The sequence below is a fragment of the Protopterus annectens genome, chromosome 14.part0 (genome assembly GCF_019279795.1).
Source record: "Protopterus annectens isolate FY-2018-M chromosome 14.part0, PAN1.0, whole genome shotgun sequence".
Taxonomy (NCBI): domain Eukaryota; kingdom Metazoa; phylum Chordata; order Ceratodontiformes; family Protopteridae; genus Protopterus; species Protopterus annectens.
The window spans coordinates 1020788252-1020800945 of record NC_056748.1 but is presented as its reverse complement, the minus strand read 5'-3'; the positions used below and the strand labels follow the sequence as shown (position 1 = coordinate 1020800945).

The 12694-nt window shown below is 36.7% G+C and overlaps 1 protein-coding gene across 3 annotated transcripts in view; it reads left to right on the top strand.

The window, feature by feature from the left end:
• Positions 1–12694, top strand: part of PYROXD2 (pyridine nucleotide-disulphide oxidoreductase domain 2) — a 374632-nt gene that overhangs the window by 156273 nt on the left and 205665 nt on the right. For all 3 annotated transcript variants that reach the window (XM_044056825.1, XM_044056823.1, XM_044056824.1), the window contains one exon: positions 1035–1096. In XM_044056825.1, coding sequence (XP_043912760.1) covers positions 1035–1096 — 62 coding nt within the window. The remainder of the gene's footprint in view (positions 1–1034; positions 1097–12694) is intronic.

The window sequence follows — 12694 nt, the reverse complement described above, 5'->3', positions numbered from 1 at the left end:
ACTGGCATTTGTATTGGATGTTGCACAGTATTGTGGGGTCAGTTACTTGCTCAGGATGGCTTTTTATGCTTTCTGATTGTCTTGTTTGAGCCATCTTTTTGACACACTGCTTTTTGCTTTACATTTGTAGTGTTATGCAATAATCTTAAAGTTGCAATGGCTATGGTACATGTCCACAATACATACAGACTCTAGCATCTTCACTTGACATATCATCACAGGGGTGAAAGCCTCAAATCAGGGGAAATTTGTAAATATCCACTAAAAAAGTTAATATTATCACACTTTTTTTTGCATCAATATGGGATTTCAGAAGAACAAGAACTATGAACCTCTAATGTCTGGCATTATTAACTGACTGTACCCCTCAGAGATTTACCTAAAAATCAAACATTTTATGAAGGACAGGGTAAAAATTTGATGTAAGATCAAGGACATTTTGCAAAATCAGAGACACTTAAGAGATTTGTTCACTCTGGGAATATGAACATCATTGTACACTTATAATCATCATGCAAAACCATGCAAATGCCACATTTTGCATCCATCTCTCTATCTTGTCCCATGGGGACACAGCAAACACTGCTGTAAGTATTGGCAGTCAGCCTGCAGTTGCCAAACTCAACAGTATATATAACATATCATGTGACTGGAGCAATGCACAACATGATGGCAGAAAAAGCAAAGGCTACGTAGGGGTACAGAACAGAGGAAACTTTAAATACTGCTTATGTTTTTTTTAATGAACATACAGAAATATTAGGAACTTAAACTTCACTATTGAATTTTTGTACTGAGTGTTTTATTTCATATAGCTGCACAGTTTTAGATGTCTGTTGATCTCTTGAAATTTCATTATTTTACCGCAGACTATATTTTCAGCTAAAACAGGAACTCAGCAGTTAAATATGTAATCTCAGTAAATTTAAAGTTGACAAATAATATTGCAAAGTGGCTCAGAATCTTTGTGCATGAACTAGTTATGAACTAAAAGTCCTTACCTGGCATTTCATTTCTTGTGCTCCTTTCCACAGGGCTACACCTGGGACAATACATTCCACACTTCTACGAAATTATTACTGCTCCAGCCGCAAAGGTCAGTGTTGCCATAGTCAGTTGGTACATTTGAGCATGTGTGTGTATGTGTTTGTGTGTGTCTGTGTGTGTGTGTCTGTGTGTGTGTGTCTGTGTCTGTGTGTCTGTGTGTCTGTGTGTGTGTGTGTCTGTGTGTGTGTGTGTGTGTGTGTGTGTGTGTGTGTGTGTGTGTGTGTGTGTGTGTGTCTGTGTGTGTGTGTGTCTGTGTGTGTGTCTATGTGTGAGTGTGTGTGTCTGTGTGTGTGTGTGTACTTGTGCACCCTTGTTTGCACATGTGTCTGTCTGTTCTACAGTAATTGCATCTGATTTCAAGCAGCATTCTCAAAGGAAACCTCATCCACTTACTCTGTCAACTTTGTCAGAAGAGATTTTATTTTTAAGCAGTTACGGTTTATATGAGGTAACCAGGGACTTAACTAAACAAAAATACTTTCATCTCACTCAAAACATGTTTATTTTGTAAATGTATTTATTCAGAAGATTTTATTGTTCTGATTAATCTGACTGGCGTTAGGATTCAGAAACAGACCAGTCTGTAAGTGGTAAGGCTGCAGCAAAAGGCCCTGTTATAGTGATTGTGGAACCAGCAATTCAGAGACCCATTAGCTACAATAAAGAAAGACCTCATTTCAAGCTAATTTACATGTCCTTGAATTATGTGCTGATTATACCACAAGAACTGTTTACTGTAATTATCGCTGGAGGTCAATGCATTGTGTTGGCATGGGCAACGCTCTCATTCATTTCCCCCTCTCACACATGCTCTTAACTGTCCCTGATTTCTCACTGCCTTTTAAATCATGGATGACTACTGTCATTCAGTAATTCCAGATATTACAGTTTCATTCTTGTTATTGTTCAGTAAAAGCATCCAGATTAAAGACCTGTTACTCTATTAACATTTTAAGAGACGTAGAGTAATACTTAAAAACACTCCATGGTGTCATTTAGTGTTCACTCTGGCTTTGTCTGAAAGTCTTAAACCCAGTCCCCATCAGAGCTGGATCCAGCACTAGGCAACTTAGGCAGTCGCCTAGGGCCCACTGGCCAGCATGCTGCTAAAAACTTACATTTTTTTTATCCTTAGTAGTGCCTGTATGTGCATCTTTGGTACGATCCACATTTAAAACATTGGAGTTCATGATTTTTAAGATGAGCATGGACATAGATTGCTGTTGTCATTCCAATTCTGAAGGCAAAAGTGGAATTGGATTGCTGTTTCTGTTCTGATTTTTAAGATGAGCATGGACTTGGAATGATTGTGCTGTTCCAGCTTTTAAGATGAGCATGGACTTGGACAGATGTTGCCGTTCTGTTCTAACAGGTCATTCATGAAATAAACACAGGTAGAGGTGTGTGTGTGTGTGTGTGTGTGTGTGTGTGTGTGTGTGTGTGTGTGTGTGTGTGTGTGTGTGTAATACCCTAGTTAGGGATGTTAGGTTGGTTAACTTGTAACTCAATGTTACATTATACTAGTTGCCACCCCATCAATATTATAAAAGGTCACCACACTGGATGAGGTTTTTTACAATGAATGTGAATTTATAAAAGACATGTTCTTGACACGTGGTTATCCAGAATCTATGATTAATGATATGATCAAGGAAGTTTCATTCAACACCTTTATTGAACGGTAGTCTAAATGGTGTACCCACTCCAAACGGATCTACCAACACTTCTATTGATGTATCTGAAGTGCAACATCTTGAAACTGACAAGTTTAATATCTCATTTATAACTATTTACAATTTAAACAGCACTAATTGTTTTAAGATTTTGAGAAAAAAAAAAAAACTGGGACATTTTTAAAGGTGACAATAATGTTTTTACAAGTGTAGGTGACCGACCTTTAGTAACTTATAGAAGAGGCAAAAATCTTAAATCTTATTGTGAGAACAGTAAATCAAACCCTGTTAGAATTCCAGGCATGTATAAATGCCAAGCTATATTTTGGAATCTAATAGAGTTTCTATCAACAACTTTAATTATAATTTGAAACTGAGGACTAATTGTAACTCTAAGATGGTAGTCTATCTTGCCAAGTGTCAGTTTTGTCCAGCTTTCTACGTTGGCAAAACTGAAAGAAAATTTATGAACACTTGTATGCAATAAGGAAACACAAACTTGAGAATGCTTTAGCAAGACATATTGATCAATTCTCTGACCATTCTTTCAAGTTTATTATTTTAGATCAAGTGAGTAGTAATTCAAGAGGTGGCCCTGATGCACTTAGACTGGATGAACTAGAACTTACATGGCAAATTAGGCTGAATGCCTATAATTTGCCTGGTTTAAATGAAGGTTGTGTTTTAAGTAGTATTTTAAAACTAAAAAGTTTAACACGTTAAGTCAAACATACTAGAACAAACAATAAATAATAAAAAATACTGTTTAACTTTTTTATATATATAATTTTACATATACATTTTTACAATTTATTTTTGTTTAAAGTAACTTGTTTTGCTATAAAGTGATGTAGCTTATTTGAATTTTATCTAGACTACTTAGATATTTAATTAGTGGGTGGTAATATAGTTCTATTTTTGATGTATCTTTTTGTTGATAGGATAATTGACTGTTTTTGTATGTATTTAAATGTGCTTGAATTATTTTGTATTGTCTGATGAAGTTTGTGGATTGACATAAACGAAAAGCGCTTAACCTTATATTGTGTGCCTTCTTCTTCTCTACCCAGTTATTCTGTGTGAACCAGTTCGTCTACTTGTGTGTTTTTAATAGTTTGTCATGGCTTCTGGTGTGGAGTCCGAAGATATTGGTACACCGTTTGAGTATACTCCTGTGATTTTAAAGGACCGTATCGAATCTAACTTGTTACCACCTTCTAATGTCTCAGGCGGAGACAGAACTAACTTCGAGACTGTTATTTCGCGTCTCGACTGCTTGCTCACACGCTTGGATGATCTTGAATATCGGTTTGACGCCGAAAAGGTACCACTTCCGGCTCTTCCTAGTGCAGGGAGAGTAAATGGTTCTGATACAGTAAACCACGACTTGGGTCCTAGTTCTGCAACAAACGACACTACTTCTAGCCTTCCTTGTGGTCAGAGGAGCACTTTGGCAAATACTGGCGACATTCCAGCTCTTGCTTCAGCATCTATTTTAACGTTACCAAGGTTTGACAATAGCGACAGTTGTAACATTGGAGTTAACAACGGAAAGGCCACTGGGTCTGATAACCAACATATTAAGGTGTTCTCGAATGTAAGACCTACTCACACTGATATCGTTCAACTGAATACTTCGGTCCCACCAATCAGCGTTATACGACACAAAGATCCACGAGAAAGCAGTGTAACTCACAGTTTATTCATCGACATCGAACATCAGACCAACATTTTTTTATTTTTTTATTTTTTTATTGTTGGTACCATTTTCCAATTCTTTATTCAACTGAATACTTCAATAGCAGGTAACAATTTTAATATAAATACCTGGCTGTCTGACATTTCATTTTTTGGCGCAAACAACAATGCGCCCATGAATTTAGGTTCTGGTTCTGAACCATCTAATATTTCGGTCAATTTAAAAGAACTGGATAACTTGTTAGTTAAATTAAGGAAAACTCAACTCGAGGTTTCCTATTTTAACGAATGCATGAGAAACAAGATTGTGCCTAAAGGGCTAAGACGCTGGCAAAACCCAATGGGTTTGGAAGCTAATTCCCAGTTTCACCTTGATATCATAGCCCTGTTTGACCGTCAAGGTTTAGAACTAATTGATCTCATGAGCAAACATTACAGTGCTGTTGTAGAGGAATTGACTGAAATGGTGTGTGAACTTGATAAGAGAATCAGGTTTGATAATGAATTTTCTCGCTACAAATATGAGTACAACCGTATATTTTCTAGCATCGACTCGTACCTTAATAAGCTTAAGGCAAACAAAGTCAAGAAATTGGACAGAGACTTGAAAGCCTATAATGATGGCTTAGTTTACCCCCAGCCTCCTGTTTCCCAGACTTGGCAAAATGGTAAACACCAAAGTTTTTTTAAACATAACAGAAACAAAAGTTTTGTTCCTGTGGACAACCAGTGTGAAGGAGAGCAATTTCCTTCAAACGGACCACCGCATGATCGTCTAACAGAATCTAGTTTCAGCAATAACGACTCAGGTCAACATGTTAACCAGACCAGTCATTATAACTTAAGATCTAATAACCCTAATTTTTTAGGGGCAAGGCAGAAGCAACAACCAGGGCACTTGAATCAAAAGAGAAAACAGAAGAACAACTAAACATTGACTTTGTTAATGTTTTGACTATTTTTACTAATGTTTAGAATGACTGCGACCTGGTTGAGCCTAGTTAGTCTGGTTTAAATGATGTTAACATACCACTTGATGATTGTAATGTATCTATTGATTCTATTGTTAACCTTGATGATAATCTTGTGACTACAAATGGTGCCACAAAACAGAATAGCCCAGTGTTATTGTTTAATGCCAGTGGTGATTTCACAGTGTACAATTTTTCCCAAAAGGATATTCCAGCTGACTTAATAACTTTGCTGTCCAAAGGACATACCCATGTTCCACCCCAAAGAATAGATTTAGTGAGGACTATTATTGATTTAAAATTATATACTAGGAAACTGAATTTAAATTTGATGATGGGTAACTCCCTTACTAGTGAGCTTAACCAATTCAGAATACCTAGTACATTTAACCCACCGCTAAATCCTTTGATTAAGGTATCTGAACAGTTTTGTGAGCTTGATATCCGGAATTTGGCACAGTCTTCACACTTTGAGCACACTAATGTTTATAAGTATAGGGACTTCCAAAAAGAAAGGGATAGTCTGAATTTTATTAAATTAAATGACATAAGAATATGTAAGCCTGATAAAGGTGGGGGAGTTGTCATTTTTGACAACGCTGACTACTCCAATAGGATGTCTAGTTTATTAAATTCCCACTCTTACGTTGAGAGTTCCCTTTCTGAAACCAATAAAGCTTACAGCTTAATTAAGAATGTCATTGAAGACTTATATATTGAAGGAAGGATTACTCAAAATATATACAACTATATGACCACATGTTTTCCTAGATTTCCTTGTCTATTTGGGATTCCCAAAATACATAAAAATCTAGAGAATCCTCCTATGCGTCCATTGGTAGACAGTAGAGGTTCCCCCACCTATGCGTGTGCCAAAGTTGTTGATTCAATTTTACAAAAATACTTGGTTAACATTAAACAAATTTGTAAAGACTCATGGATGTTTTTAAAGAACATAAATGAGCTGGAATATAAGTCCTGTTACAACTTTTTGACCATCGACGTAAAAGACTTATATACGTGCATCCCCCATACCATAGCCACAGAATGGGTTGGTGAAATGTTAAAACTCCTAGGGTGCCCCATGGACGAAATCTCACTAGTTGAAGAACTTTTGAGTCTAATTCTAGGCAATAATGTCTTTGTTTTCGAAGGTGCTTTTTTTCTTCAAAAGGTGGGAGTAGCCATGGGTTCACCCTGTGGTGCTAGTGTAGCCAATATGGTAATGGCTTTTTGGGAATCTTCGTATGTACTTAACAATTGTATTTATAAAGAACAAATTGTTTTTTACACTCGATTCCTGGACGACATTTTTATTTTGTTAGACGGAGATATAGAATTTAGTGAATTGTTAGTACATTATTTCAATTCAACTACTTCTTTCTTAAAATTCACACACTCTTTTGACTCTACCTCTATAGCTTATTTGGATATTACACTTACTAAGGACATTGTGTTTGAGAGATTTTCAGCTTCTATCCATAGAAAGAATACTTATTGTAACTCAATGTTACATTACACTAGTTGCCACCCGTACCACCAAAAACGGGCTATTATAAAAGGTCAACTAGTACGTGCAGCCCGTATTACCACACTGGATGAGGTTTTTTACAATGAATGTGAATTTATAAAAGACATGTTCTTGACACGTGGTTATCCAGAATCTATGATTAATGATATGATCAAGGAAGTTTCATTCAAACGTCAGTCTCTTTTTTACACACCTTTATTGAACGGTAGTCTAAATGGTGTACCCACTCCAAATGGATCTACCAACACTTCTATTGATGTATCTGAAGTGCAACATCTTGAAACTGACAAGTTTAATATCTCATTTATAACTACTTACAATTTAAACAGCACTAATTGTTTTAAGATTTTGAGAAAAAACTGGGACATTTTTAAAGGTGACAATAATGTTTTTACAAGTGTAGGTGACCGACCTTTAGTAACTTATAGAAGAGGCAAAAATCTTAAAGCTTATTGTGAGAACAGTAAATCAAACCCTGTTAGAATTCCAGGCATGTATAAATGCCAAGCTTGTAATTATTGCGCCTATATTTTGGAATCTAATAGAGTTTCTATCAACAACTTTAATTATAATTTGAAACTGAGGACTAATTGTAACTCTAAGATGGTAGTCTATCTTGCCAAGTGTCAGTTTTGTCCAGCTTTCTACGTTGGCAAAACTGAAAGAAAGCTGCATTTATGAACACTTGTTTGCAATAAGGAAACACAAACTTGAGAATGCTTTAGCAAAACATATTGATCAATTCTCTGACCATTCTTTCAAGTTTATTATTTTAGATCAAGTGAGTAGTAATTCAAGAGGTGGCCCTGATGCACTTAGACTGGATGAACTAGAACTTACATGGCAAATTAGGCTGAATGCCTATAATTTGCCTGGTTTAAATGAAGGTTGTATTTTAAGTAGTATTTTAAAACTAAAAAGTTTAACACGTTAAGTCAATCATACTAGAACAAACAATAAATAATAAAAAATACTGTTTAACTTTTTTATATATATAATTTTACATATACATTTTTACAATTTATTTTTGTTTAAAGTAACTTGTTTTGCTATAAAGTGATGTAGCTTATTTGAATTGTATCTAGACTACTTAGATATTTAATTAGTGGGTGGTAATATAGTTCTACTTTTGATGTATCTTTTTGTTGATAGGATAATTGACTGTTTTTGTATGTATTTAAACGTACTTGAATTATTTTGTATTGTCTGATGAAGTTTGTGGATTGACATAAATGAAAAGCGCTTAACCTTATATTGTGTGCCTTCTTCTTTTCCACCTAGTTATTCTGTGTGAACGAGTTTGTCTAGTTGTGTGTTTTTAACAGGTTGGTTAACTTATTCAGACTCAATTCCTGTACCTTGAATACAAGACCCTAGAACCTGAATCCTCAACACCAACTGTCATCAGCAAGTGAATTTCAAGGACTGTTGATTTTCTGTGCATTTTCAAATAATGTTGAGTTTCTGTGGATTTTCAAGGAATGTTGACTTTCTGTGCATACTCAAAGGATATTGAGTTTCAATGGAAGAGAAATTTACTGTTGCTCATGCTAAGTCTATTTTCAATGTGTAACTGTTTTTAGCAAATGGCCATCATCAGTGTTTGGGCTATAAATTTTAAAAGCAGTGCTAGTAGCATAACAGGTAGCATAACTTGTCTTTGGTGCAGAAGGCTGTGAGTTCTATTCCCACACCATATAGATGGAGTGCTGATATTGCAGTGCCCCTTGGGGGTGCTACACTCTTACGTGTGTCCTCCTTTGGATGAGATGCATAGTAACTCTGACCGCATTGCCAGTTTGACAGCCATTCCCTATTGCAATATTACCAGCTTACCATTTTTTTAAATGTAACGTGGGCAGTTTATTTTTCAAGGACAACACTGAATTTGTACATGAAATACTGAAATATAACATTGTTTGCCATCTGCAACCTCTTCATTAGTTATAGATCTCTTTAATGTGGAATTATTCAGATGACTTTTACTTCTGCAGAGATTGTGTATATTGATTGATATCGGTGGACTATAATGACAGAAGTTTCAGTGGCCTTTTGTGATTGAAATCTTCTGTAATGGGTAGTTTTGTCATTATTGGTTCATAGATGTTGTTTCATTGCTTACTGGAAAAATGTTCACATTACAAATTTGAAACACACTCTAACAAGTGATGTTGTATTATAAAAGAAATATAATTTAATACACTCTGGAAGGTGAACCAAAGAATACATACATGTGCGCATGGTCCAAAAAATGTGTGCAAGGGGCCTTTGGTTTGAAAAAAGCCCAAAGGTAAACTTAATCTGCCATTGGCCACATGCATTTTCAGTTTACTATTTGAATGTCGAAGTGAACTCCGTCGACTGGACTGTTGTTGAACACGGAAGTTCAAAAACGGTAATATCGAAGACCAAAAACCAACCTAGGAACGGGTTTTAACATGGGTTGAGATAGGGGAGAGGTTTGTAGTTCGGAATAACACTGAACACCTATCTCAACGCATGTTAAAACCATTCCTAGGTTGGTTTTTGGTCTTTGATATTACCATTTTTGAACTTCTGTGTTCGACAACAGTACAGTCGATGGAGTTCGCTTCGACATTCTAATAGTAAACCGCATTTTCTTTGAATGTGGGTTCCAGTGCTATTTCAATGGATGTGAGTTTCAAGGACAGAGACGCTTACTGTTCATGCTAAGTCTGTTTTCCTTGTGAAACTGTATTACTTTGTTTAATGTATGACTATCAATGTTTGAGCTAAAATATGTGAATTAAAAGTTTTAAATTTATCTAATCATTGTAGAAGTAAAGAAGAAAATGGTACACACACTATGAGGTTTGGACAGTATTTATCATACGATCATAGGAAGTTACTAGGCTAATGGCCCTATGGCTCTTACAAGCCTAGCCAAGTTCTGCTCTTATTTCCATGATCAGTACCTATTGTCCCTGTCAAGAGGGACACAGGTGGAAGCCCTGGGGTGAATTTACTGTTACCCATCCAGTCGTCCATATTGTGTTTGAAGAGGGCCAATGAGGTGCTCTGTGTGACATGAAATGAGAGTCTGTTCCAAAGGTGTGGCAACCTCTGTGAGGCAAATCTGACTCATCAGCAGGTTATATTGATGTCACATGCCAGGTTAAAGTCTTTAGAGTGAGTAATCCATATATCATTTGACTTACAAAGATGAAGCATTTCCAATAAAGCAGGGTCAGAGATTACCTTGTATGCAAGGCAGAGATATCCTCTGAGTAGTCCGTATGAAAAAGAATAGACTGACACTGATTTCAGATGATCCACATAGGACCTTGAATTTTCCTTATGAGGAAGCTTTGCAGTTTCTTCAATTGCTGCAAATGCTTGGAAAGGTATATACCAACAGGGGTGTTGTAATCAATTACTGTCCTGATGAGGAAAGAGTACGGGGAGGTTATAACTTCTTTTTTTCTGGAGAGAGATTTCTCTGTTTAGAGATACAAGGTAGGGGACAAGTAGTAGGGATGTCATGGAGTACGTGTGGCAGGGACAGGAGAGTGAAATTTTTACAGAACTTGTTGGCCAACAGGTTAGCTATGTCCACATGGTCAGTTATGTGGTTTCATTAACTACCAGTTTGGCACAAATCTGGGCCTTTCCTTTTAGGTTATGGATGTAACTAAAGAATGCCTCATGGCTGTCTTTAGTTGAGGAAACTAATTTGGATTTATAGTTTACTTTGGAGGACTTCACAAGAAGACTTATTCGCTTGTTTAAGCTAAGGAGGGAGTGTTTCCAGTTTAGGGCTCAGTCCCTCTTACTCTTTGATAGAAATTTCTTCCTCTTATTGTAAAGCCTATTAGTGGCAGTTGTCCACCAGGCAGGTTTGCTCTTCCATGAGGAGCTTGTTTTGCTCCTATCAGGAATGGCAAAGTCAATGCAGTTATACAGGTGCTTGTATAAGGCATTTGTGTAGAACTCAGCATAGTTGCCCATTCCTTCTAAGAGGGAAGGTGCAGTGGGGTGTCAACCAGCTGGTCCAGGGCACTGGAGTTAAAGTCGAGGAACATTTGGGCGAGTGAATTTGAGCATAAGTAATTTACCCAGTCAATGGATGGGTAGTTAAAGTCACCCAAAGCCATGGTCTTCAGATGGATCTTGATGGTCTCAAGTAGTTCCAAATAGGCAGAGTGGGTGTCCTGATTCATGGAGGGGGTCCTGTAGCCGGCAATGACTTGAATAGATGTCCTACCAACAGTTAATTGCACCTGAAGTATCTCCAGGGAATCATACTGTTTAACCAATATGGAGGTGTATTTATCTTTAATGACTATTGATGCACTGCCTCCTTTAGTTTTCATACCTTCAGTTTGTTGTCTAAATGTGTGGAAGGAGGTGTAACCCAGTACAGCTGGGGTGCTCTCCACAGCCTTGAACCAGGTCTCCGTGACTGAACAAATGTCTGAGTCTTCCAAGGTGAGGGCTGCTTTCAGTGAATGCAGTTTTATGTTAAGACTCCTAGCATTTAGCAGCATAACACTGAAGTTGTTTTTAGATGGATTTTCTACACTGGGAATTTTGTCCTGGAGACACTGTCGAAAAAAGGCACTATGGGGGGGGGGGGTGGCAAGACCCTTAGACAATAGCCAAAATCCCAGAGTTGAAAGATGAAGACCATCTCTGTCAAAGTATCGAGATTTGTTGATCATGTCATCCCAGGATGACAGATAATGGATCTACGGTAACCGGAAAGAATAGCCAAGTAATGGGACACTGGAATGGTTCTTAGGGGGGAGCTGCTGGGGGGTCTGATCCATTACCATGCCTAGGGCCTCATTTGACCATGATCTAGGTTTGGTCCCCATATATCACAGACTATTATAGTCAGTTCATAATGCTAGACATTACAGAAATTAGGATTTCATGCTGCAAAGACTTTGTTTTATATAAAGTGGATTACAGTAATATTAAATTGTCCCACTGGTGCTCAGTATTCCCCTTATACATCTTACTAAAAAACTCAAAACTTGAAAACCTGAGTTCTATTAGCTTCTTAAATTATATTTGTAGTATTTAACAATGTTTCCTGGTGTCTGGTGTCACCTCATATTACATCCACTGCTCATTAGTTTAGGGGAAGCTGCGAGTTATGGAAGCCCTCCACCCTTACACACACACACACACACACACACACACACACACACACACACACACACACACACACACACATATATTGGATAATAAAAGTGATGAGAAGGAAGATAATCTGTGAAAATAAAATCTTCTCTGTGGTACAAGAAATTCAGGAAGGGAATAAATGCTCAAATACATTATCAGAGTTTGAAAGTAGGGGAAAAGGGTTTCAGATTTATTTATTTAATTTGTTATTTACTTTTTATTTGTTAACAAGGATATAGAACACATCCACCTGAACATTTTTCAGGCTCAGTTCAGGTAAAAGTACAATAATCAGAGTTGATGCTTTAATTTCAAACTCTTACTTATAAAGAAAGATTTGTCATGATACGTCAATTAATTTTGAAAAAGACAAAACTGTATATATACTTACAATGCATACATGGATACTAGATACAAGGGCTGAACACTGAAAAAGTAAATATATTACAAACTGTGTATGATGCAAAAAAATTCTTGAAACAAGTTTGAGTATAAGGAGAAAATTGATTTCAGTCATAAACACATTTGGTAAGACAAACAGAGCTGAATATAGATCATAAGTCAAATCACTGTATGTTATTTACACTATTTTGCCAACTGCTGTTAAAAAGACAAAAATGGTG